We start from the raw sequence: 22,902 nt of genomic DNA on the forward strand, positions 1-22,902 counted from the left end.
ATATCTTTGGAAATGCGCGTTTAGTGGGTTCCACGGGCCGCTTTGCCGGACCTTGTAAAAGCTGATTTGGCAACCCACCATCAAGTTAAACTATACCAGCTAGCGCATTTTTCTGAGGACACTCAAGGACAGATGCTCTGAGAAAAAGAAAGCCTCCGACGTGCCACACGAGCTCTTATACCTCTGTGTGGATCAGACCTCCCTGGTGGTTTAACTCACCGTGAGAAGGTTACGTTGTGCTTATTCCGTCCTTGACCACCCTTTGGGCGTGAAATTAGCAAGGCTCGTATGGCACATTATGACCACTTTGTGACGCTCCAATCCAAGATGTAACTGCCTCACACTTACTTTGGACCTGCACTGGCCTACAATAAAGTCGTCGCCATCACCTCCGCACGGCAGCTCTCAGGCCTGGCTGACCACCCAACTTTGACCACTGGCGTCGTGTACCACTCCACCGTTCTTTACTAGACTTTAAACATGAAGAAACTTGTTTGTGCTTTTTTGAATAAAAAATTATTATGCCTGGCGGCCAACTATCGAAATAAAAAAGTAATCATATAAAAATTGCACAGCTAAATAATACTAGAATATTGTAAAATAATAATAATTTTGATACGTAAGATCAAGACCACCGCGATTCAGTTAAAAGTTTCTCTGCAGCGCAACAAAGATCTCGGTGGCTATGACATAACGAGGACACTGCACGGAGACAAAATTGGACACAAAAAAAACCAATCTAATTCGCTTAAACACCGCTCTGTTAATGTTTCTCCTCGGTGAAATAAACCGATTGCATAATAGTAAGCAATGCTCGACTGTTTCGTCCTTTTTACGAAAAGATCAAAGTATGAAACGAGCTTCACCAGCTGCGTGCCTCTCATATTTATTCTACTCCTTTTGTTATTGTTGCTTTGAGCCAATGAAACTGTTCTGTGTGTTTGTGAGAGTTTGTGAGAGCAGTAGTTTCGATTGATGTCACATTATCTCTACTTGTAATCTTCTCGTTAACGTCTTCGCATGTTGATGACAATGAGCTTGTATGTGCAGTTACAGTTCAGTAGATAGCAAGCGATAGGTTAACGAACACAAGTGTAAAAAAAACTTAAGGCAGCTTCTTCTATTCTGAAGGAAATGCGGACCTAAGCAGTTTTTTTGCTTCTTCTGTTTGTTTTTTCTTTCATTCATTCTTCTTTTTCTCTTCGAATCTCCCTTTTTTCAATTTATTTTTCGTTTGTTGTTTTCTTTCTCTCTCTTTCTCGCTTGCTTCTTTTAAAGCGAAAGCGGTTATAAAATCACAATATGGGTCTCGTGCGCCGTAGTTGTCCGCTGCCGCCGCCACCAGTGTCCGTAATCACTATCACGTGAATTAAGAAGAAAACTTGGTCAATAGAAAACACCCAGCATGAATGGGATTTGAAACTGGGTTCCCTGCGTGCCGGCCCAGTATTCAGCCACTGATCCACGATGGATTTCTTTTCTCTTTATTTATGGTTAAACTTCACACACGGTGAGATAAGTTAAACATATTACAATACATACCAAACATGACAAAGAAATTACTACGGCCGTCAATCACCGCTCTAGCTCATCACATCTTAAAATACATTCATGGTCAGCAGGGCTTCTATTCTTTCTAACCATAGGGGAAAACATTCATTTGTTCTTACTACCACGAGATACCTGGGTATACTTTCTTTAAAATATTGTCTTGCTGATAGCTGTCAGAGTCACAATGAAGTCCAGCCAATCGAGAGTGCCATATACTGTGTAACGTTGTCCTCATAAATATATCACAAGGTTATCCATGGTATTATCTAGTTCGAAGTTCTTGATTCCATGAGGCTCTAACGTAATTTTTTTTAATTGTCCTTTGTAATATGTCTCAAAAGTATACTCCTTCCGAGCAGTGTAGGAAAACGTGGTCAATTCTTCCCGGTTTGTTACAGATTATACAGTCAGATCCACATGGTATATAAAAACCATGCAAATTATGTCACTGAGCCACGCAGGTGCTTGGGATTTTTTGGCAAACTTGATTTAAGCAGTACTGATGTCGGAAAAGCAATCACTTTATAACGGCTTATAAAACGTTTTAAAACAGCGAAAGAACAACCAGCTGTCGCACAATGCGAATAGCCTAACTTGAGGGTCGTCTGATGCTTCAACCCATTAAAAATGTTTTTTTTTCTTGTTCGGCTATTACCTGTGGCGCATACCCACTTAAGCAATAATTTCTCATCGTCATCAGCCATTGCGTGAACGATTAGCACAAAATTCATCGCAAATGCCTAGCGGATACCAAGCTTCTCAGAAGAATGACAACAAATACCATAGCGAATGCCAGCCTACTACCCAAACATTTTTTATTAATGCCCTAGTTGGTGTCAAGCAATTGTGCTTGCCCAAGTTACCTAATGAGTGTTAAGAAAAGGCTCTGTAAGACCGGTTTTCTATAGCTTTCGCTGTGACTCTGTTGTGTCTTCCGCGCAGGTCTGGCGTTTATTTTATTTTTAGGATGTGATTGATGGCGTCCTTCCAATACCAAGCGCGATTGCATGCTGTAATGACTCCAATAAGAAAAGAAATTGATGCGACGTTTCTCGACACGCGCGAAAGAGTTGTGTTGGGACGTGCCTTTAACTTTGCTTTCATGGTTGTGTGTCTGAGTGTCGCCCTACCACGTCAGAGTATTTTGTCATTCCCATTAGACCTTGGATGCACTCTTGTTTTTCTTCTGGTCTGTTCATGACGTACAGATTCTTTCCACGCCGCCAGCACAGCAATGTGACTGATAAGCTTCGTTTATGTCATCGTGAGCACGTGCCCAAATATTTTAAAATCTCGCAGTTTTCCTATCCTTCGTATTGCTTCGGTAAGTTCACTTTTTTTTTCTTTTTTGGTGAAAAGCAAGGACTGTTTCAAGCTGTTTTCATGTGGCATTCGTGTTCACCGTCTTGACTGCATATCTTACGACATCAACAGTGCGATAGTTGTATCTACTGAGAGCATCGAAAAAAGACAAGTGACGATGTGAGAATCCCGTACATTTCAGTTTCACGTATAACCGTGTTATACCACAGCAACCACTTGCCTTCTTCTTAGTGGGTAGCACAGTACAATAGTTCCAATATCTGAACACATGTGAGAGCTGCTTCTCCACTAGATATCGCCTGATTTCAGTGTCGGAGTTCCTGCACATGATCGCAGTGCATGAGGTATATAAAGCTCAAAATATCACTCGCAGGAGTTAGAGGATCAGTTCTATTGTACGCGCTGATGACTCCAATGGTACTACTTTTACTGCTGTGGTCTCATTAAAACAATATTAAACAACAAACAAATTAAAACAACATTAAAACAACAAACGTAGGAACATGCTTAATGAAGCACCGAAATCCGTTCTGTTTTGCCGATCGCTTTCGATCCAGCAGTCTGGCACAGACTTATATACATATACATATATATATATATATATATATATATATATATATATATATATATATATATATATATATATAGAGAGAGAGAGAGAGAGAGAGAGAGAAAGAGAGAGAGAAAATGAAATACTACGGTTCAGCTGACGATTTATTCAAGCAACAGCAAGATGGCGCCGATGATCAAGAGGAACGGGATGAAGAGTGATGATGGTTATTGACAGATGAGGAAGATGACGTCCAATGAATTCTTACAGTATTTTCACCGTCAATGGAAGCGGCCAGCCTGGCCACAAGTTACGCTGTGGAACACATACGATGGGGCTTGACACGCGAAACGTGCACAATCTCTGTCCCACGGCAGCGTTGGTCAGTGGGGGCATAAACAGGTGTGATGACGGTAGTTCACCGGTGAGGTCTGTTTTACAACTTTGTAGGGACCAAAATAGCGTGACTCAAGCTTCTCGCATAAGCCAGGCGTTCGCGCAGGAGTCCACACAAGTACATCGTCGCCAGGGTGGTAGAGAACGACGCGGTGAGTGGCATTGTAACAATGTTTGCGATCTTCTTGGCTAGCTTCGGTGTTTACACGGGCAAGACGACGGCATTGAGCAAAACGGGACAGAAACTGGTCGCAAAGGAATGGTGAAGAGTTGACGGGGCAAAAAAGAATGAAACGTCGAGTGGAGATGTCGGTTGGCGTCCGTATACAAGGAAAAATGTACAATAGCCTGAGGTTCGTTGAACTGACGTATTATATGCGTACGTGACAAAGAGAATTGTATATATATATATATATATATATATATATATATATATATATATATATATATATATATATATATATATATATATATATATATATTATATATTTTTCACCCACTTTTCTTCTTATTTACATTACATTGATTCTAATACCTTCCCCTATACACTTCTTGGCATCATTGTCTGTTAGATCTCAATAATACTGTGCCAGAACACGGACAAACGAGCCCTAAGGTATACACCCCTTGCCCTCATATATATATATATATATATATATATATATATATATATATTGATTGGGAGTAATGATTCAATGGGCCAGTTAGTCTGCTTGAAGGTATGGGATATGGCACGACGGGAGCGTTGTCAACAAGGATAAATATATTTATTTCGCAACAGTTTCTGAAGGGGTCTTTCCTTCATCAGGGGATGGGTTATATAGATAACTCATCCCCTGATGAAGGGAGGACCCCTTCCGAAACTGTTGCGAAATAAATATATTTATCCTTGTTGACAACGCTCCCGATGTGCCATATCCCATACCTATTATATATATATATATATATATATATATATATATATATATATATATATATATATATATATATATATATATATATATATATATACATACATATTAATATATAGATGAAATAGATGATCAGAGTTTCTTCCGGCTACCGTAATAAAAGTTATAAACTTCGACAATAGTGCAGTATATGAAACAAAACAATAAATTATTTATTTAATCCTAACAGTTTCGGCTGGTGTACCAGCCTTCTTCGGAGGATGTAAGTGAAATAATAGAAGTTCCCGTAGCAGAGGGTCACCCTCACAGTTTAAAGACCCTCGAAAAAAAGAGACAAACGGGCGAACGAGGTAGCAACAGACAGCAAGAAGCAGAAGAAGGAGAGGAACTAGAAAGGAGCGACGGAGTTCCGTTTTTCTTGGTCGCCTCCGCTGGCGGCGCGTCTTACATATACCCAGTAACAATGCCAGAATTACCCGCTCGTTTCCGGTGGGTCTCCGTCGCTCCTTTCTAGTATATATATATATATATATATATATATATATATGTGTGTGTGTGTGTCATGATTTACAGGAGTTGGCAATTTAGGCAGCAAAAATAAGATTTGTCGGATTTTTGTATACACCTTTTAATACGCTAAATGTTCTGGCATGCCATTATTGCTGTTTCTTTTTCATTCTTGTAGCGTCTGTACAATTCATGTAAAGTACATATCTACTGAGTGGTTCTACTCAACTTTTGTGCGCTTCAGCGCCAGACCTTTTCTTTTGAATATGTATCTTCTAACACGTATTTTTTAGTGCACAATTATGTAGCGTTTGTGCGATCGTTTTTTAAGGTATGCGTATTGTCTCGTATTATCTATTGTATGCATGCCCTGACTTGAACATAGATCTTCTGAATATGTATATCACCGTCATTGCTGCAAGAGCTTCAAGTGTAAAGCTAATATAATGTTTCAATCAATACCAAAATAAATGAATATGCCATGAAATATTTCTTGCACTTAGGAACAGGAACGTGGTAACATGCCAGTTTTATTAAGCGTTAGGTGCACCACCGACTTTACGAAATTTCCGTGTGAACACAAGATATCAAGCGAGAAATACAGCCTTTGAGTTTATGGATCTTCGGTAGCCTTTTGAAGCATCTTGCGGAGTTCAAATTTCACAGCACCTTCCCATAGCTCGTCGGATATAGCTGGCAACAAGATTCTAGAATATCCAACAGCGTTTTGCAATACTTCTCCAGCACCTCGCAGGTACACGGCATTGACACGGGTGTTGACTGGCATCAATTCGCCTACAACAACCAGCTTCCTCTCTCCTTTCGGTTCACTTGATGCAGTCGCGTTGGCCACCTAAAATGAAACAGTGTATACAACCGGCATATAATCGCAAAACATTAGCTGTTATGCAAAGCATAAGTAATAAGTGCACGTAAACATTCCATTTGAATCCTACAAGAAAGATCAAGAAAGCAAACATAATGCGAAGGATAGAGGTTAGCGTTGAGAAGAAAAAAAAGAAAGGTACCCCTATTGCCAGCTCCTTTAGTTGATTGCCTCTCGAAAATTTTCTAGAGAACAATCTGAGATTAGTAACCTGAACTGCACCCGTTTGCCGGCGAGGAGAATTAACGTTATGCCCTGTGAATGCTAGAATTGACGCCCTAAAAGAAACACCCAAGGAGCTCCACTTAGCGGACACCGTTTCAACACTGCAGCTGGCGGCATTCTTTTAAAGACGATATAAAGACTATAGTCTTTTTTGGGGACCTTCGATGGAAACATTTTGGTCGTCTGTCTGTCTGTCTGTCTGTCTGTCTGTTTGTCTGTTTCTCCACCCTAAGGATGCCTCAAACGGCACCGAGCGGCCAACCCCATTCGCAGCGCCCACCAATATTACTCAAGCTGTAGCGTTCATAGTTGTGCGATTCTCAATTAAAAAGCGATTCTCGCGCTTATCTGAGGCAACATAACAGCACTTCGAAGTTTTGTAGTACTGCCTTTACACTAGAAGAGGCACACACAAGTAAGTCTAGGGATGTAGCGTTTTAGCGCGCTGTGCTGACAGTGCAACGCGATGCTCAAAAAGTTGTTTCCAACGATTGCTACGACGTCACGGTGGTGACGTCACGTTGAGTCGCTTTGCGTTCTACACCTTATCACCTCCGAGACTGACGCGCATCTTTCTCCGCAGGCTGCACGCCTTCGTTTTAGAAGATAACTGTCAAATGGCACTTGTGTCTAACGTGCCTCGATGCACTCATTCGCCTCCGCTGCACGCTTGAGGCACTTTTACGCAGCGCCTCCAGAATACCTTTCACCGATTTTCTTGCACAGAACATCAAATAAACGTTTTGTTCACTCTCTCCAGACGCAAGACTATCGTCTTTCGTCTACATTTGCGGTGTAACATGCAGATTTGGAACCAATGTTTTGTCAGGCTAATGAATCTCTGTTTTGCAAGTCTTTCAGATATGTTGTAATACTGTCATTTATTAAAAAGTCTTATTTGAGCTTTGACGTGGTGTACAGCTACCACCTTGAATAACCAGGGAGTATCCCAGGACGATAGTGTCACTATGGTCACCTGATCGCCAAATGTTGCATTCTTTCTTTTTGTGGATGTTGTCCGTAGGGAAACAATTTCTGTGGCACATACCGGTCGTGGATGATAGTTTTTCGACAGACTGCACAGATCTCTGTTGAACATGCCTGTTTGTTGGTTTTACTTTTGCCTTAAATTTGAATAGACTAGTTGTGAGTAGTGGGATTTAGTCAATGTCTCTGAGATCTACCCGAGTTCTCGTTTATAAGCTTCACAAGCGTTACAGTGGATCCCGAACATGAGCGGGCCGACCAAGAACAGTTTCGCCGCTAGTATTTTTTCGTAGGTTATGCTTGTTTTTTGATCTCATTTCGTAGCATTGCAGCAGGAAAAGAGAATTCCTGTTGTCACGGGGAAATTTTCAAAGGAGACACTGGTGGAATTCACGCCAAGAAATTCAAGAACTATCCAAGCCAGTCAGACCTGGGTAAATGTCGTTGTGACATCAAAGCAGACGTCTTCATGCATGAAATGGGAGAACAATAGCAGGTCTGTCTTTTAGAACCACACGCAAGCAAGATCTTTTTTAGGCCATTCTATCTTCATGCAAAGTTGTGTAGTAACCCTTCTTGATTTATGGCCGCACGAATGTGGCGATATGTTATAATCATCATCATCTGCATCATCATCATCATCATCATCATCATCATTATCATCAGTCTGACCACGCCCACTGCCGGTCAAAGGCCTCTCCCATGATTCGCCAATCAACCCGGTCTTGTGCTTTCCGTTGTCACGCCCAGCCACGCTGGTCTAGTACCTAAGGTACTCGGCTGCTGACCCGCAGGTCGCGGGATCAAATCCCGGCTGCGGCGGCATTCCTGATGGATGCGGAAATGTTGTAGGCCCGTGTGTTCAAATTTGGGTGCATGTTAAAGAACCCCAGGTGGTCTAATTTTCCAAGCCCTCCACTACGGCGTCTCTCATAATCATAAGGTGGTTCAGGGACGTTAAACCCCGCATATCAATCAATCAATTTTTGTTTCCACGTTATACCCGCAAACGTTTTTGATCTAAACGACCAACCTACCTTCCCTTTATGCGTTCTGTCTACCCTTCATGCGTTTGCCCCACCGCGGGGGTCTAGTGGCTAACGTACTTGGTTGCTGACCTACAGGTCGCGGGATGGAATCCCGACTGCGGCGCCTACATTTCCGATGGAGGCGGATGTGCTGTAGGCCTGTGTGCTCAGATTTTGGCGAACGTTAAAGAACCCCAGGAACTCGAAATTTCTGGAGCCCTCCACTACGGCGTCTCTCATAATCATATGGTGGTTTTGGCATGTTAAACCCTACATATCAATCAATCGAATCCCCTTCATGTGTTTGCCTATTCTATGAATCCAGTCAGTTACCCTTAATGACCACCAATTATCCTGTCTACGTGCTGCGTGTCCTGCCCATGTCCATTTTTTTATTTCAACTATGATATCCTTAACCCTGGTTTGTTCCCTGACCCACTCTGCTCTTTTCTTGTTGTCTCTTAAGGTTACACCTATCATTTGCCTTTCCATCGCTCACTGCATTGTCCTCAATTTAAGCTAAACCCTCTTTAGAAGCCTCAAAGTTTCTGCTCCGTAGGTAAGGACTAGGTAAGCTGTTGTGCACCTCTCTCTTGAGTGATAGTGGCAATCTATCAGTCATGACTTGAGAGGGCTTGCAAATGTGCTCCCCTAATTCTTATTCATCTAGAGTCTTCAATCTAGTGGTCCGGCTCCGTGGTTATTACGTGTCCTAAGTAGACATATTCCTTTAGAACTTCAAGCGTCTCTCCACGTAACACAAAGTGCTGTTTTCGGCCAAGATTGTTGCACATACTTTAGTTTGTGCATATTGATTTTCAGACCTACCTTTCTGCTTTCCATATCCAGTTCAGTAATCATGAACTGTATTCGTCCCCTGAGTTAATCATGAAGGCAATGTCATCAGTGAATCACAGGTAAATCAGGTAGCCATATTAACTCTTATTCCTAACTCTTCCCAGTCTACGGTCCTGGATACCTCCTGTAACCCCGCAGTGAATAGCATTGAAGAGATCGTGTCTCCCTTTCCTGCAACCTTCTTCATTGGGATTCTTTCGCTTTTTAATAGAGAGCTATGGTGGCTGTTGATCCTCTGTAGATTTATCTCAGTATGTTTATGTAGGGTTATTCTATGCCCTGATTCCGTAGTGCCTGCATTACTGCCGATGTCTCAACTGAGTCAAACGCCTTCTTGTAATTTATGAAAGCTATGTATGGGGGTTGGTTGTAATCAGCGCATTTCTCTATTACCTGATTGACAGCATGAATATGGTCTATAGTGGAGTAGCTGGTACGAATTCCTTCTTGGTCCTTTGGCTGATTGAATTCTAATATCGTCTTGGTTCACTTAGCTATTATTTATGTAAATTGTTTCTAGAGAAGGGAGAGTAAGCTGATCGGTCTGTAATATTTCAAGTCCTTGACGTCTCCTTTCTTATGGATTAAGATGATGTTGGCGTTCTTCCAAGATTTTGGTACCCTTCCCGCCAAGAGACACTTTGTATATAAGGTGGCAAATTTTTTCTAACACAATTTCTCCGCCATCTTTCAGAAGGTCTATTGTTACTTTATCCTCACCAGCGGCTTTGCCTCTTCGCATTCCTTCTAGGGCTTTCCTTACTTCTCCTATCATCAGTGGTAGGATGTCGAATTCTCTTCGACGATTATAGTTTCTCACAATACCATTCCGCTTCTTTTGACTTCAGTACAGCTCTCTGTAGAACTCCTCTGCAATCTTGACTATCCTATTCATATTTGTTATGACATTGCCTTCCTTCTTTCTCATTGCATACATCCAATTTTTGTTTATGCACAAGTCTGCCTTCGCAGCTTTTAGGATTCCGGCGCTTTTTACAGCCTGCTCAATTCTTTCCATGTTATACCTCCTGATTTTGCCTACTTTAAGCCTATTGATTACCTTCGAAAGCTCCTCTAGCTCTATCTTGTCGGTTGCATTTGAGGCTTTCATCATTTTTCGCTCCTAATAGGATTTTTCGTTTCTTGAGATAGGTTGCCAGTTTCTCGTTTAGTGACTGAATTTCCAACTTGAGTTGCACACTCTTTGATCATACTAGTAAGATTATCATTCATTGCGTCAACACTAACATTGGTTGTCTCATTTAGTGCCTCGAATTGATTCTGAAGCGAAACTGCAAATTACTGTATTTTTTCTCTCACCGCCAGTTCATTATTGGCTTATTGCGCATAATTTTTTGTCTTTGCTTTTTAAATCTAGGTGAATACGAGTTCATATCATTATATGGTCACTGCATCTAATCTTGCCAACTACTTCTACATCTTGTAAGTGTGTGAGTGTGCACACAGAATGAAGCTAATTTCATTTTTAGTTTCCCCATTAGGGTTGCACCACGTCCACTTACGGTTAGCCCGTTTTCTGAAGATGTTAATCATAAGCCGTTAATTACTAAGTTTTGCGAACTCTACTAATAACTCCCCTCTGGCATTTCTTGAGCCAATGCTATATTCCCTACTGCATGGTCTCCGGCCTGTTTCTTGCCTACTTTGACATTAAAGTCACCCATAAAAATAGGATACTGTGTCCTTACTTTAATATTGGCTGACTCTACGTCTTCGTAAAAGCGTTCAACCAAATGATCATCATGAATCGATTTAGGTGCGTAGGCCTGTACCACTTTTATCTTGTAACGTTTGTTGAACTTAATTATGATACTTGCCACCCTCTCACTGATGCTACAGTATTCTTCTATCTTGCCAGTGACATTCTTCTGTATGATAAACCTGTCGGAGCTAACACGGGAAACATCCAGCCCTGACAGCGTTCAGTTTTCGAACTCATTTTTTTTATTATCGCGCTGCACCCGCTGCGCGGCCTAAATGCCAAAATTCGTCCTTGACGAGTGGCGCATTGAGGCGCTACCGGGCCCCCTCCGTAGAGCGAGAGCCGTAGCAATCACCAGAGAAGTCGCCCAGTGGACATGCTTGGATGTTGGCATCCAGACTTTAGATTGAAACCGCGCTGCCGCGAGAGCGGCGATATGCGCAGGTTTCAGTCAATCAGCAGCCACGACGTCTTCACGGCCATTGATGTCCAGTGTGAACGTCTTAAGTGTACGATGGAGTACGTGGAATGAGCCATCATAGGCTGGTGTCAGTGGTGGCCGTATTTGGTCACGCCGAACAAAGACAAGACTGCAGTCGTACAGATCCTGACTGACGAAGACAGACTGGGGGTGTCAGTCGGCAGGAATCACTGGAGCAAGGTCGCTAAACGTGGTGCGCAGCTCTCGAATGTACGTGGAGGCATCGTGAGTGGAACGTGGCGATGATGGCTCGAAGAATTCTCCTAGAAGACGCCGGGAAACGCCATAGATCAGTTTGGCTGATGAGGAGCCGAGATCCAATTTCAATGCTGATCGGATGCCCAGAAGTACGAAAGACAGGTGGTTGAGCCAACGTTTCCTTGGCTGGTGAGCAGTGAGGGCAGCTTTCAGTTGTCGATGAAGCCGTTCGGCCATGTCATTGGCGGAAGGATGGTAGGCAGTTGTGGGATGTGTTAAATGCCCAGGTTATTGGCAAGTACGGTGAAAAGGACCGATTAAAACTGACGACCGCGATCAGTGGTGACGACACAAGGGCATCGAAAGCACGACACCCAGCCGTTTGTGAAAGCCTTGACAACTGTTGGTGCTGTAATGTCGAAAATGGGAAACGCTTCCGGCCATCTGGTGAAGCGATCCACGCATGTCAGGAGGTAACAGGCTCCTTGCGATGATGGAAGAGAACCAAGGATGTCGAGATGAACGTGAGAAATCCTTGCGTCTGGAGGCCGAAACGGGGATGTTGCCATGGCAGTGTGACGGTGAACTTTAACGCGCTGGCACTCAAGGCAGGTTCGAGCCCAGCGTCGGACATCAGCATTGATGCTTGGCCAAAGGAAATGAAGTGTGACTAGCTTCTGGGTCGCACGAATACCAGGATGGCTCATGCTGTGCAATTGATCAAAAAGTGAACGGCGAAAAGCTGAAGGCACGAAGGGCCGAGGGACACCAGTAGACGTTTCGCACGTTATTGATGAGGCAGAAAATGAAAGCGGGCACTCAGTGAACGATAGAGACGTGGATGAAGAGCGAAGACGATGCTGCTCAGGATGGTTGCTTTGGGCAGCTGCTAGCTCTTCCATGTCTAGTGGTGGCTGGGTCCACAAGGCATCGCTGCGGGATAATGCATCAGCAGCAGCATTTTCCGGCCCATGTACGTGTCTGAGATCCACAGTGAACTCGGAAATAAAGCATAGTTGACGGATCTCCCGTGCAGTATAATTGCTGTGATTGCGATGGAAGGCAAACCTCAGGGTCTTGTGGTCTGTAACGACGTAAAAGTTCCGGCCCTTCAATAAATGACGAAAATGTTTGATGGCGAGGGATACCGCGAGGAGTTCTCGGGCAAATGTACTGTATTTTGTCTCTGGAGGCTTCAGGTTTTGCGAGAAAAACCCAAGGGGCTGCCAACTGAATACGTGCTGCTCGAGAACCGTGCCAACTGCCACGCTTGATGCATCGGTGATGAGACAATTGGGGCATCAGGAACGGGATGTATGAGCATGGTAGCCTCTGCCAGAGCCTTCTTGGCAGTGCCAAAGGCAGATGCAGAGTCCTTGGGCCACTCCAGTGGCACAGCCGGGTTTTTATTTTTTGCCAATAGTTCAGTCGAGGGCTTTAGGAATGTGGCGCACTTTGGGAAAAGCGGTGATGGAAGCTTAGTAGGCCCAGAAATTCTCGGAGTCTCTTCAGTGAAGTCGGGGGTGGAAAGTTTTGAATAGCCTTCACTTTGCTGGCGAGTGGTTGGATACCCTTTGGAGTGACAAGGTGGCCTAGGAACTCTACTGTAGCGACGCCGAAGAGGCACTTATTGGGATTAATTACGAGGCCGTAATCATCCAGGCGGTGGAACAGCATGCGCAGGTGGGCTTCATGCTCAGAGCCGGATGAGCTTGCTACAAGGAGGTCATAAAGGTAGGCAAATACGAAATCGAGACATCGCGTGACCTCGTTGATAGTGCACTGAAAGGTCTATGCAGAGTTGCGCAATCCAAATGCACCCTCACATATTCAAACAGACCGAATGGGGTGGTGATGGCCGTCTTCGGAATGTCGGCGGGTTCTACAGGAATCTGATGGTAGGCCTTCACTAAGTCAATCTTAGAGAAGATTGTGCGCCCAGCCGAATTTGATGTGAAATCCTGTATGTGAGAAAGTGGATAGCGGTATGGTAAGGTGTGGGCATTGAGAGCGCGGTAATCCCCACATGATCTCCGGTCGCCAGGATATTTTTTCGGCACCACGTGGAGTGGCGACGCCCAGTTGCTGGAGGAAGGCCGCACAATGCCTAGTTCGAGCACGTGCTCAAACTCACGGCGTCGATGGCGAGGCGTTCTCCAAATAGTCGACGGGGTCGTGTAAAAACGGGAGGTCCAGTGGTGACAATGTGGTGAGGGATGGAATGCTTCACTGGCGACTCTCTGGTGTGCGGCTTCGTGATGCTGGGAAAGTCATCGAGTATTTTTGCATACGGCGAAGCAGGTGTGAGAGCTCGCAGTCCCGTTGATGAAGAGGCGGGTGTTGAGATCAATGAGGCGATGAGCATGCATGTCCACAGCAAGGTTGAAAAAACTGACGAAGTCAGCTCCAAGAACAGCTTGCGAGACGTCAGCGAGGATGAAAATCCAGCGGAACGTACGGCGTAGTCCAAGGTCAAGTGTAAGAGAGCCTTGGCCGTATGTGCGAATGGCGGAATTGTTTATCGCTTGGAGTGGGCAGGTCTGTTCGTTGCGACGGCGATCTGCACACGAGGCCGGGTTGATGCTAACCTGGGCTCCTGTGTCGACTAGGAAGCAAGCGCCAGTGATCTTATCAGAAACATAGAAAAGACGGCAAGATTTTCGACCAGTACCACTTGCCGCCATCGGTGGCCGGTCGTCGCATTTCCCGACCAGGAGCACGGGCGAGTGCACTTGCGAGCAGAAGCACCGAATCGGTGATGGTACCAGCACACGGTTGAGGATGAAACGTCCCGCGGCGCGCCGTGTGGCCTTCTTTCTTGTCGAGCGGCGTATTGAGGCGCTACAAACCCCTGCTCCTCGTTCTTTTCTGTCTATAATCCTTGGTAGCATCCATTCTTTCTGTCCACTAATCCTTGGTGTCCATTCTTCAGCACTGTATAAGCCTCGCGTGTCCGCCTCACTTCGCTGAGCTCTATTACATCCCATTTAACACCCTCTAATTCCTCGAATAGCACAGCTACAGTAGCCTCACTAAATAGCGTTCCAGTGTTGAAGGTAGCCATGGTAAGATTACAATTCCAATGGCAGCCTGTCCATACAAAGAAATTTCTTGCACACTCCGCTGCGTCACAGCTAGGTCTGACCGCCGCCTTGGACAGTTCTTTCGCAGCTGGTGGGGACTGAGGGCCAAGGGTTAATCACTGTATACACAGGAGGTTGTGGCCAGGTACTGCACCAGGGTGGCCGATCCTAGGCTGGTGAGGGAGTGCATCACCGGCAGATGGTCGCCGCTAAGGCCGCACCCCAGACCTCCCTCTGTTTTTTTAACGATTCTTTCCTCACATATCTTGAGTACATAGAGAATTGGGAATGGTTCGACATCTCTGTTCAAACCGTATTTCATCACGGCATGCTTGGCTGCTGTGTTATCTGTGAGTAGATGGTCTTTTGCACATTATTAGCAATGTTCCTTTATTAGCAACCTGACCGCCTAAAGTACCCGGCTTCACCTGCCTCGTAGCTCGCCTCTCCTTTTTTTCTAAATGCCTAAAAATCCAATTTTCCTATTTAAAAACACACAGCCTCTGTGGTTTCGAACATATTACCTTGCCAGTTTATACCGGATTAGTGGCTTGAATGACCCTTCTTTCCACGCGTTTGATTTCTCCTAACTTCTTTCTGTCTTGCACAATATTGACACGGTTGGTTTCAATGTGCCCGCAAGTCGGAGTTTTGCTGATTTCAAGTGGTCGTATCCCTATTTTGGCGTTTCCTGTAAACTGACGAGTTGCGCGCACCTGTTTTCCGGCTTATCAGCTACTTCCATATGATTCTTACGTTGAGCGTATATGTTACGGGTGTTGGGAGTGCATGAAAATTACACGCGAGAAGTTTATAACTGCTAAAGAATAGACAGGCCCTGCCTGAAACGCTGAATGCTATTTAGGTGACGTTTTGGGGTAGTAAATTAAAAATCTCTCTGGTAAAAAGACTTAGAAGAAAACAGTGGCCCTCAGACGGGAGCCAGCTATACGTATTAGTAATTACATAAACGGTAAGCCTAATAACGTAAACTGAAGGAGGGAACGTTACAAGCGAATTATTTCTAGTTCTAGAGAGGGTTCTAGAGAAGGGAAAAAAGCTCGTACAAAAGCAAAAGCAATGTCAGATGATACAAATATTTTCAATATTTTCATGAGATTCGTATCGCAAATATATCTATATTGGCTCAGTCTGAGAGAGATTTATACCAAAAAGCCAATCCCACTTTAGCCGAGGTGTCACTGTATAATAATTATTGGGGGTTTCATTCGCAAAACCGCAATACGATTATGAGGAATGCTGTAGTGGAGAGCTCTTTAAAGTTTGACCATAAAGTGTTCCTTAACGAGTGCATAAATCTAAGTACCCGGGACACCACTGTTTCACCTCCTTTGAAATGTGGCCACTGCAGCTGGGATTCAAGTGCGTAACATTAACGTCACCTTTCAAAGTTATGTATAATCTTGTTATGTATTGTGGCAACAGGAAGCACTGTGCCACCTACAGCAGTAGCTATGGCACAAGATTTACTCCCAACGCTACCACCGATAACATGACAACACTAACACCTGAAGCCAGTGGTGCCCCTCACCTGCACGTTTTCTTGCACTTTATTTGAGGGTGGCGAAAATTCTTGAGGCCCGTCTGGGTAGATTAAGGGCCAGTTTGAAGAACCCCAGCGAGTCGAAATTCTCGGAGCTCTCCACTATGGCGTCATTTATATTCAGATCGTGGTTTTGGGACGTCAAACTTCATCAATTAATATAGAGGTACGATTTCGCAATACAATAGGCATTATCTCAAGAGATATAGAGGGAGCAGAGTGAATAAGGAAATTAACAGGTAGGGCTGCAATAGCTGTTACCATAAGGAGTAAGTAAGTGACCGTTGGCGGGACACGAAACGCGTGAGACGGATCGGCAACGAAAAACAAGTGCGAATGAAATATTAATTATTCAAATTTTAAGTTTTAAAGGACGATATGTTAGGCAGCTAGGATATCATGGTGGAAGTTCTCGTGAACTTTTACCACCCATGGTTTTAAAACGAAGCAATCAATAACAAGGAATGCAAACGCAGCTCCTGATGGAGGTGGTACTGTTGGTACGATTGTGCTTGTTCTACGCAGTAATTTTAATAAACTCAACAGGACTATATAGTTAATTTTTGCTTTGTTAAAGTTGACATTCCTTAGCACGAAAAAATGACATAGGTGTCATTACCCACACCCCACAGCCCCGCTAAATATTCGCCTTTTAGTGCACATGAACACGAGTTTTAACTTCTTCGAAGACAGAAAAAGAAATCAGCTGGCATGACAGAGAGTAACATTAACATCGCAGCATCAACCATTCACTTATAGTGAAACTATAATGGTTGGTAATAATGATTATGTATATGAAGATTATGATGGGTATTACAACAGCGTATGGCAAAAAAAACGTTGAAAAAAAACGACAGTCTAAGCTTTGGGAGTTACCTCAAAGGTGACCGTGACTCTGGCAGTTCTTTGAACTCCAAGAACGCCCTCCTTTACACTGCATATCTTCCAGGGTGTGAAGAAGTCTATGGGGTGGTCAGCTATGATGTCGACTTGCACGAGCCTGGCTCCGTTACGGCAGTATTTTGACACGGGACCATAAAATTTAAAAATGTCCGCGCCTTTCAACTGAACAGGGCCAAAGGTAATTCCGAGAATTAATTCCACTGGTTTCATGTTTGGTACTGTATACAAATGTGGCAGCTTCCGCAAGACACTCTCTACCATTTCCACGGTGTCAACATCAGAAAAGTCACGTTTATCTGTCGGTGAAAAGAAAAAGAGCGCAAGATTGATATCTCAATGGCAAACAATACACCTGTTTCAGTTGAAGGTATGTTATCAAGGCTACCTCATTGATCCCGAATCTACACTGTGGAAACATCGGAGCCAATACTCAGTTGAAGACAGAGACATTTAACTATATATTCTCACAAAAGAAGAGCACTGCACTACATCAATAAAGCAATCAAGGAAAACTGAAGGCTCATTTCAAAACCCAAACATGCCGTTTGCTATTGTGATTGCATCCCAATCATTCAGCTGTTATAAATTTTAGTTACGTTATTTGGAAAATGTCTTCTTAAGATAATTTTTAACTTAGGTTTTAACAATATTTTTTCACTCGTGTGCTTACATATTTGATGTGTCAAACCTTTGAGCATTTTACGTAGTACATGTGTAGTGGCGGTGTTTTATCTAGCAACGTCTTCGCAACACGGATATATTTTCAGTGCTCCGTAAGAAATTTGGCACCGCAATGCGATCCATCCTCACTGACAGGTTCTGCCACCTCCTTGAACTAACGAGACATTCTATACGTTTGGTTGAGCTGCTTTTTTTCAGAGACACGCAGAAGTTATATTCAGCATCAGCGCAACGCGTGGTCCACGTCAACGCCGACGGACAATGGTAACTTGTAATTTAGGATCGGTATCTACCAGCAGCAAGTTGCCTCCTTGTCCGCTATACTTTTTTCACTTCTACATCCCATTTATTAGAATATACCTCAGGCAGTACAATTTTTCTTTCTTATTACTTCTATGACGTTACTTCCTGATTTTATTGTTATTAAACAATATGCAGTGATGAGGTAGGTAGATGCCAAAATACTGTTCCTGCGTGAGCTACACTAGCTTAGATTGAGCAGCTTCGCATGGCTCCTGGAGAACAGTGCTGCGCATGCGCGAGGAGCAGTGACGTCACATGGTTCACAGAGGTATCGGTTGGGGTGTACATATCAGTGGGTGTGTACATGCGCAGTGGTATCACTGGGAGTGTAGATATATTTTAACATTTGTCAGTGTGGTATAGTCAAGGAGGAGGGTGAAATCGCTGCTCAGCTCAGCAAAGAGTGGAGAAGCTTAACACATCAGATCCCGAAGTAGCGGCCTGGCAAGTAGCGGTTGAGCATGAGAACAAACAGAAGGAGGCTAAACGTGCTACTCACCTAGTGGAGCACCTTAGCTCACACTACTTAGATGCTGCATAGCCAAGCAAATTTTTTACGATGTTTCACTGACTATCCACATTCAATGCATTCAAAAGTTGTTTTAATGTATTTGAACCATATAGTGAACCTTGTTTTTAAAAAAAACTTACACTCAAAAACATAATATATTCGACACGCTATTCAATAAGCCCGCCACAAGGAAATGTGTAAAGTACTAGTCCCGACTCATTTACGGTATCCTTGTTATAATTGAATGGTCAAAAAAGAAACCACGCTGACGCTGCAGCATTCAAACACTGCATTCAGCGCGACACACAAAATTTTTGTGGAATATGCTGAAGCATCAGACGTGTAAAGTGCTCAATAGGCCACTTATGTATTAAAAAGGAAGAAAATCATGGGTCCTAAGAGTAGAAGAGATCGCGCCGTAATTTGCGTATGCCCTGGTGAGCCGGTTAATTTCAATGCGACGTTTTTCTTTACTGATTATAGGTCGTGCATGCGTGGTTTTTTTATTATACTTAAAATTTACATGAACCAAAGCTAATTTGTCTTCTGTATTTGCTCTCATATTTAGAGCTATAGAAGCCCTGGAGATCTCGCTAAAGGGTGAGATCTCAAGGGCTTCTATTGTCGGCGACAACTTTTCTTGACACCACTATGAAGCTTCAGAGCCGGAGAGAAACTCGCTACAACGCCTCACAAAAAGCACCAAATCTTACGTATAATTTTCTCATTGGCCTATATGTAAGAAGTGCTGCTTTATTCAATGTAAAATTGAAACAGTTAATGATACTATTAGCTAAAATACAGGTGTGGTTCACTTACAAAGAATGCCTTTTTTCTTAGCGCCGTCTTTTCAGCACGCGCGTTTTCCAAAGCGATCCCGGCCTCTGCGCCGTTAATGCGTCAGCGTGCCGCTACAACAGCGCTGTTTTGTTCCTCATAAAAAAAAACTCACCCTCATATAGCAATCAATTGTACACTAGAAAATAGAAATGTTTCTGTCATTCCTGATTTTGTTGTAAAGAATACTTTAAACACGTTAACGATGCGAGAGAGCAAAACTGACATTGACCGCAAGCTGGCATAATACTTGGGGAGAACCACGAATGCGCAAAAGCCCGGTTTCCGTAGGCTTTGCTCCAGTGTCAAGAGAAGTTTTCGCCGAGTATATCACAAAAGATGAAAAATACTAAAAGCAATTCAAATGCCCGTACGCTGCTCTATATATAAAACATGGACCAGGACGCGACGCACCAACATTGTGTTCAAACTTAATCCATGTTAAACGCTACACCACAAACGATCTCTGTCACAATACCTAACGTTTCTTCCCTTTTTTGGCTCATGGTGTATATTGTCAGCCCTACCAATCTTCAACAAAGTCGATGAGTTATCTCTTACCTTGTGCACTTACGGCTTGTACGCTGGCAAAAACAAGAGAGCAGAAAGCAAACAGCAAGTCTTTCCCTATACAGGTTTTCATGCTGTATGTTGTGCTGCGGCAAAGACGACAAGAAATACATGTTATCGTTACTATCTCTGATGTGACGTTCCAACACACATGTTTCTCGCACCTATTCTAAACGTAAGGACAAATCGATTCCATTCTTTCGAACGAGTAGCACTGTAGAGAACCATTATGAGTGCGGTAAGAGGGAAATTATAGCAATATATTTATCTGATGACATAATTATGCCAGGCACGATTATTAGATACTATAAGCGAATACAGAACATGAGTTAGACGGTATATAATCTTCTAAGATGTTATATTTTCTGCTAAATTACTGCACTAGCCTGAAAAAACTATTTCAGTAAAAAGTATAATTAATAAGATGGCATAATATTCCGAAGCAGGTGAGCAACACATAAGGGTGAACATACATTAAAAACTATATTTTTTTCAAATGGCAACTTTCACTAACACAAAGCAACACGTTTCAACGAAGTGCATTTTTCGTAGCATACCTCACAAACTGTATTGGCAGCCGCTAGCATTATTTGCAATGAAAATCTCTAAAGAAACTGCAACGTTGTGTTCAGGCACATCGGCTTACTGTGTTTAGAAGTGACACACCTTAGATCCTATGGTGCGAATACGTAGCCAAGTCCAACCTTTTATGCGCCTGACGGAGAGACTTTGCGTGCAAATGTTGCACCAGCATTAGCAATGTTGACATTGTTCTTTCACAACAAGTGCAACCGCGGACTGTAAATGAGCTCCAGCAGGAAAGGCAACAAAATGCGGTTTTCTACACGTGTCATAAGGTTGTATACAGGAGTGCCTCTCACGTAAGTTTTCTGGCTGGGTGCATATACGATTCTGCCGCGTGTATCTATTTTTTCCTACAGCTCTCACTTTAACGTATTCTAGTTTCTTTTCTTCCCTTCTATTCATAACATTGTGGTTATTTTTTCAGATTTCATTACCAACGCCTCATGAGCGAGAGCTGATAGTTGCTAATGAGTTTGCTTAAACCACTACAACGCGAAAAAAAATAGTTTATTTTCATGGTCGAAGTGCCTTAGGACCGCACAATGTTCGTATGCTGCCGTCTGTCGTCCACAGTAGATGTAGCACAGTTACGTGTGAACGAATCTAAACTTCTGTCGACAACAAAACGGTAAACAAAATGCTGTTTTCCGGAACAAACAAAATAAAATGTGAAAACTCCATAGACCTTCGTAAAAACATCAATAACCATTCACCAATCAGTCAACGCTGATGAAAGAATAAAAGGTTCACAAGAACAAAATAATCCTTTTAACCAGGACAAAATATAAGACCACAGTTTATGATACAATGCACACTGTTTTTGACCCATGAGCATTCACTTGTAGGTCTGTTTTACTTTTGGCATTTTAATACCGAAGGCGCACGAGCAAACACATATGTTTGCTCGTGATATAGCCTCAAGTGAGTACAAGCTAAAAGCAATTGTTTTTTTCTTCTCACTTGATTACATCGACGTCATCCTTCCCCCACGCACACTTTCGAAAGTTTTCGACACATAACGTTGCTTTGCACTGCCCACAGGATGGTAATATCTTCTGCCATACTACGACGTGATGTATTGTCGTCAATGCGATGTCAGATGAAGTTGCAAATTTTTGTCATCTGGAGTGTGATAATGACGTCAAAAGCCGACGTCGTTACAAGGCAGAGGTGTTTTTGCCTTAATCGTGTTGACTGCGTCACCGACGAGGCTGATAGTTATGAGGTATTAAATGTTTCCACCTTAATAAAAAACTGATTACCCAGTGCTTAACGCTGTAATCTGAGACACCATACGCTCTCTTAACTTCTTCGCGCTTGACATCAGTGCCATTTGCACGAGAAAAATTTGTTGACCTGTCGCGGGAGGCAGAAGAAGAAAGGCGCAGAGAGGAAACATTTTTTATACACAAAGTTCACATAGTCCTTTACGTATTCCTATGAGACGACTCGAGGTAGACATCCACCTTTTTTTCTCAGCCAATGCATTAAATATATGTGCTGCCACCCTTCAAAAGACGTCCGTATCTAACATGGTTTTAAATGCAAAGCATTTCTTAGCAAACTTCGCTGATTTTGAGCGTGTCTATCGAACTAGCCGCTTAGGTTTGCGTGCTCATGTGGTCACCCGCTTAACTTAGCGTGAACCAAAATTATCATGAGAGGGTGAGATAGTTTGATGAATATCATGCGCTTGTGAAGAAACAAATAATGCCACAATCCCATCGCGTATGTTGGCAAGAGAGAGAGAGAGAGAGAAACAACGTTATTGATGGCTTCGCAAAGTCGGTCAACTTAATTTGCTGGTGGTTCGAAGGGTGGTGGCCAAAATCAGTTTACCAGCTCTGCCTGAACACGGTAGCCAGCTGACGACAGGAGCGACTCCCACGCCTCGAGGGAGGAAGCTGGCAGTATTGTTCTTAGAGGGGGGGGGGGTATCCTCGCATTCCCGAAGGATGTGGTTTTGGGCAGCTTTCATGCAGCTGAAATGTCGTCAGTTTGGTGTAATTGCTTCTGGATAAATTTTAGACAGCGGATGAGGGCTGGGCAAAGAATCTGTTTCGATTTGCCTCCAGATCGTCGCATGTTCCTTTGACATATCTGCCTGCGGCGCCGCGTATGTCTTGTGGTTTTCTCGGTAATACGCTGTAATTTTGTTATACGTGGTGATACCTTCCTGCGGGAAGTCCAGGGTGGAGGGGTCCACGCCCCGGTTGAATAAACCTCAGACTACACAGTGGG

At 43.4% G+C, this 22,902-nt stretch overlaps 1 protein-coding gene across 1 annotated transcript; it reads right to left on the reverse strand.

Annotated features, from left to right (window-relative positions):
* Positions 1 to 5,837: 5,837 nt before the first annotated feature.
* LOC142764837 (uncharacterized) lies at positions 5,838 to 20,151 on the reverse strand. Its single transcript, XM_075865371.1, has 3 exons — positions 20,068 to 20,151; positions 17,148 to 17,470; positions 5,838 to 6,091 (listed from the first exon to the last, which is right to left on the reverse strand). The coding sequence occupies exons 1-3, from the start codon at positions 20,147 to 20,149 to the stop codon at positions 5,852 to 5,854; spliced, it is 645 nt and encodes a 214-aa protein (XP_075721486.1). The 5' UTR covers positions 20,150 to 20,151; the 3' UTR covers positions 5,838 to 5,851.
* Between the last annotated feature and the right edge of the window lie 2,751 nt (positions 20,152 to 22,902).

This window comes from Rhipicephalus microplus, chromosome 6 (genome assembly GCF_043290135.1).
Source record: "Rhipicephalus microplus isolate Deutch F79 chromosome 6, USDA_Rmic, whole genome shotgun sequence".
NCBI lineage: Eukaryota > Metazoa > Arthropoda > Arachnida > Ixodida > Ixodidae > Rhipicephalus > Rhipicephalus microplus.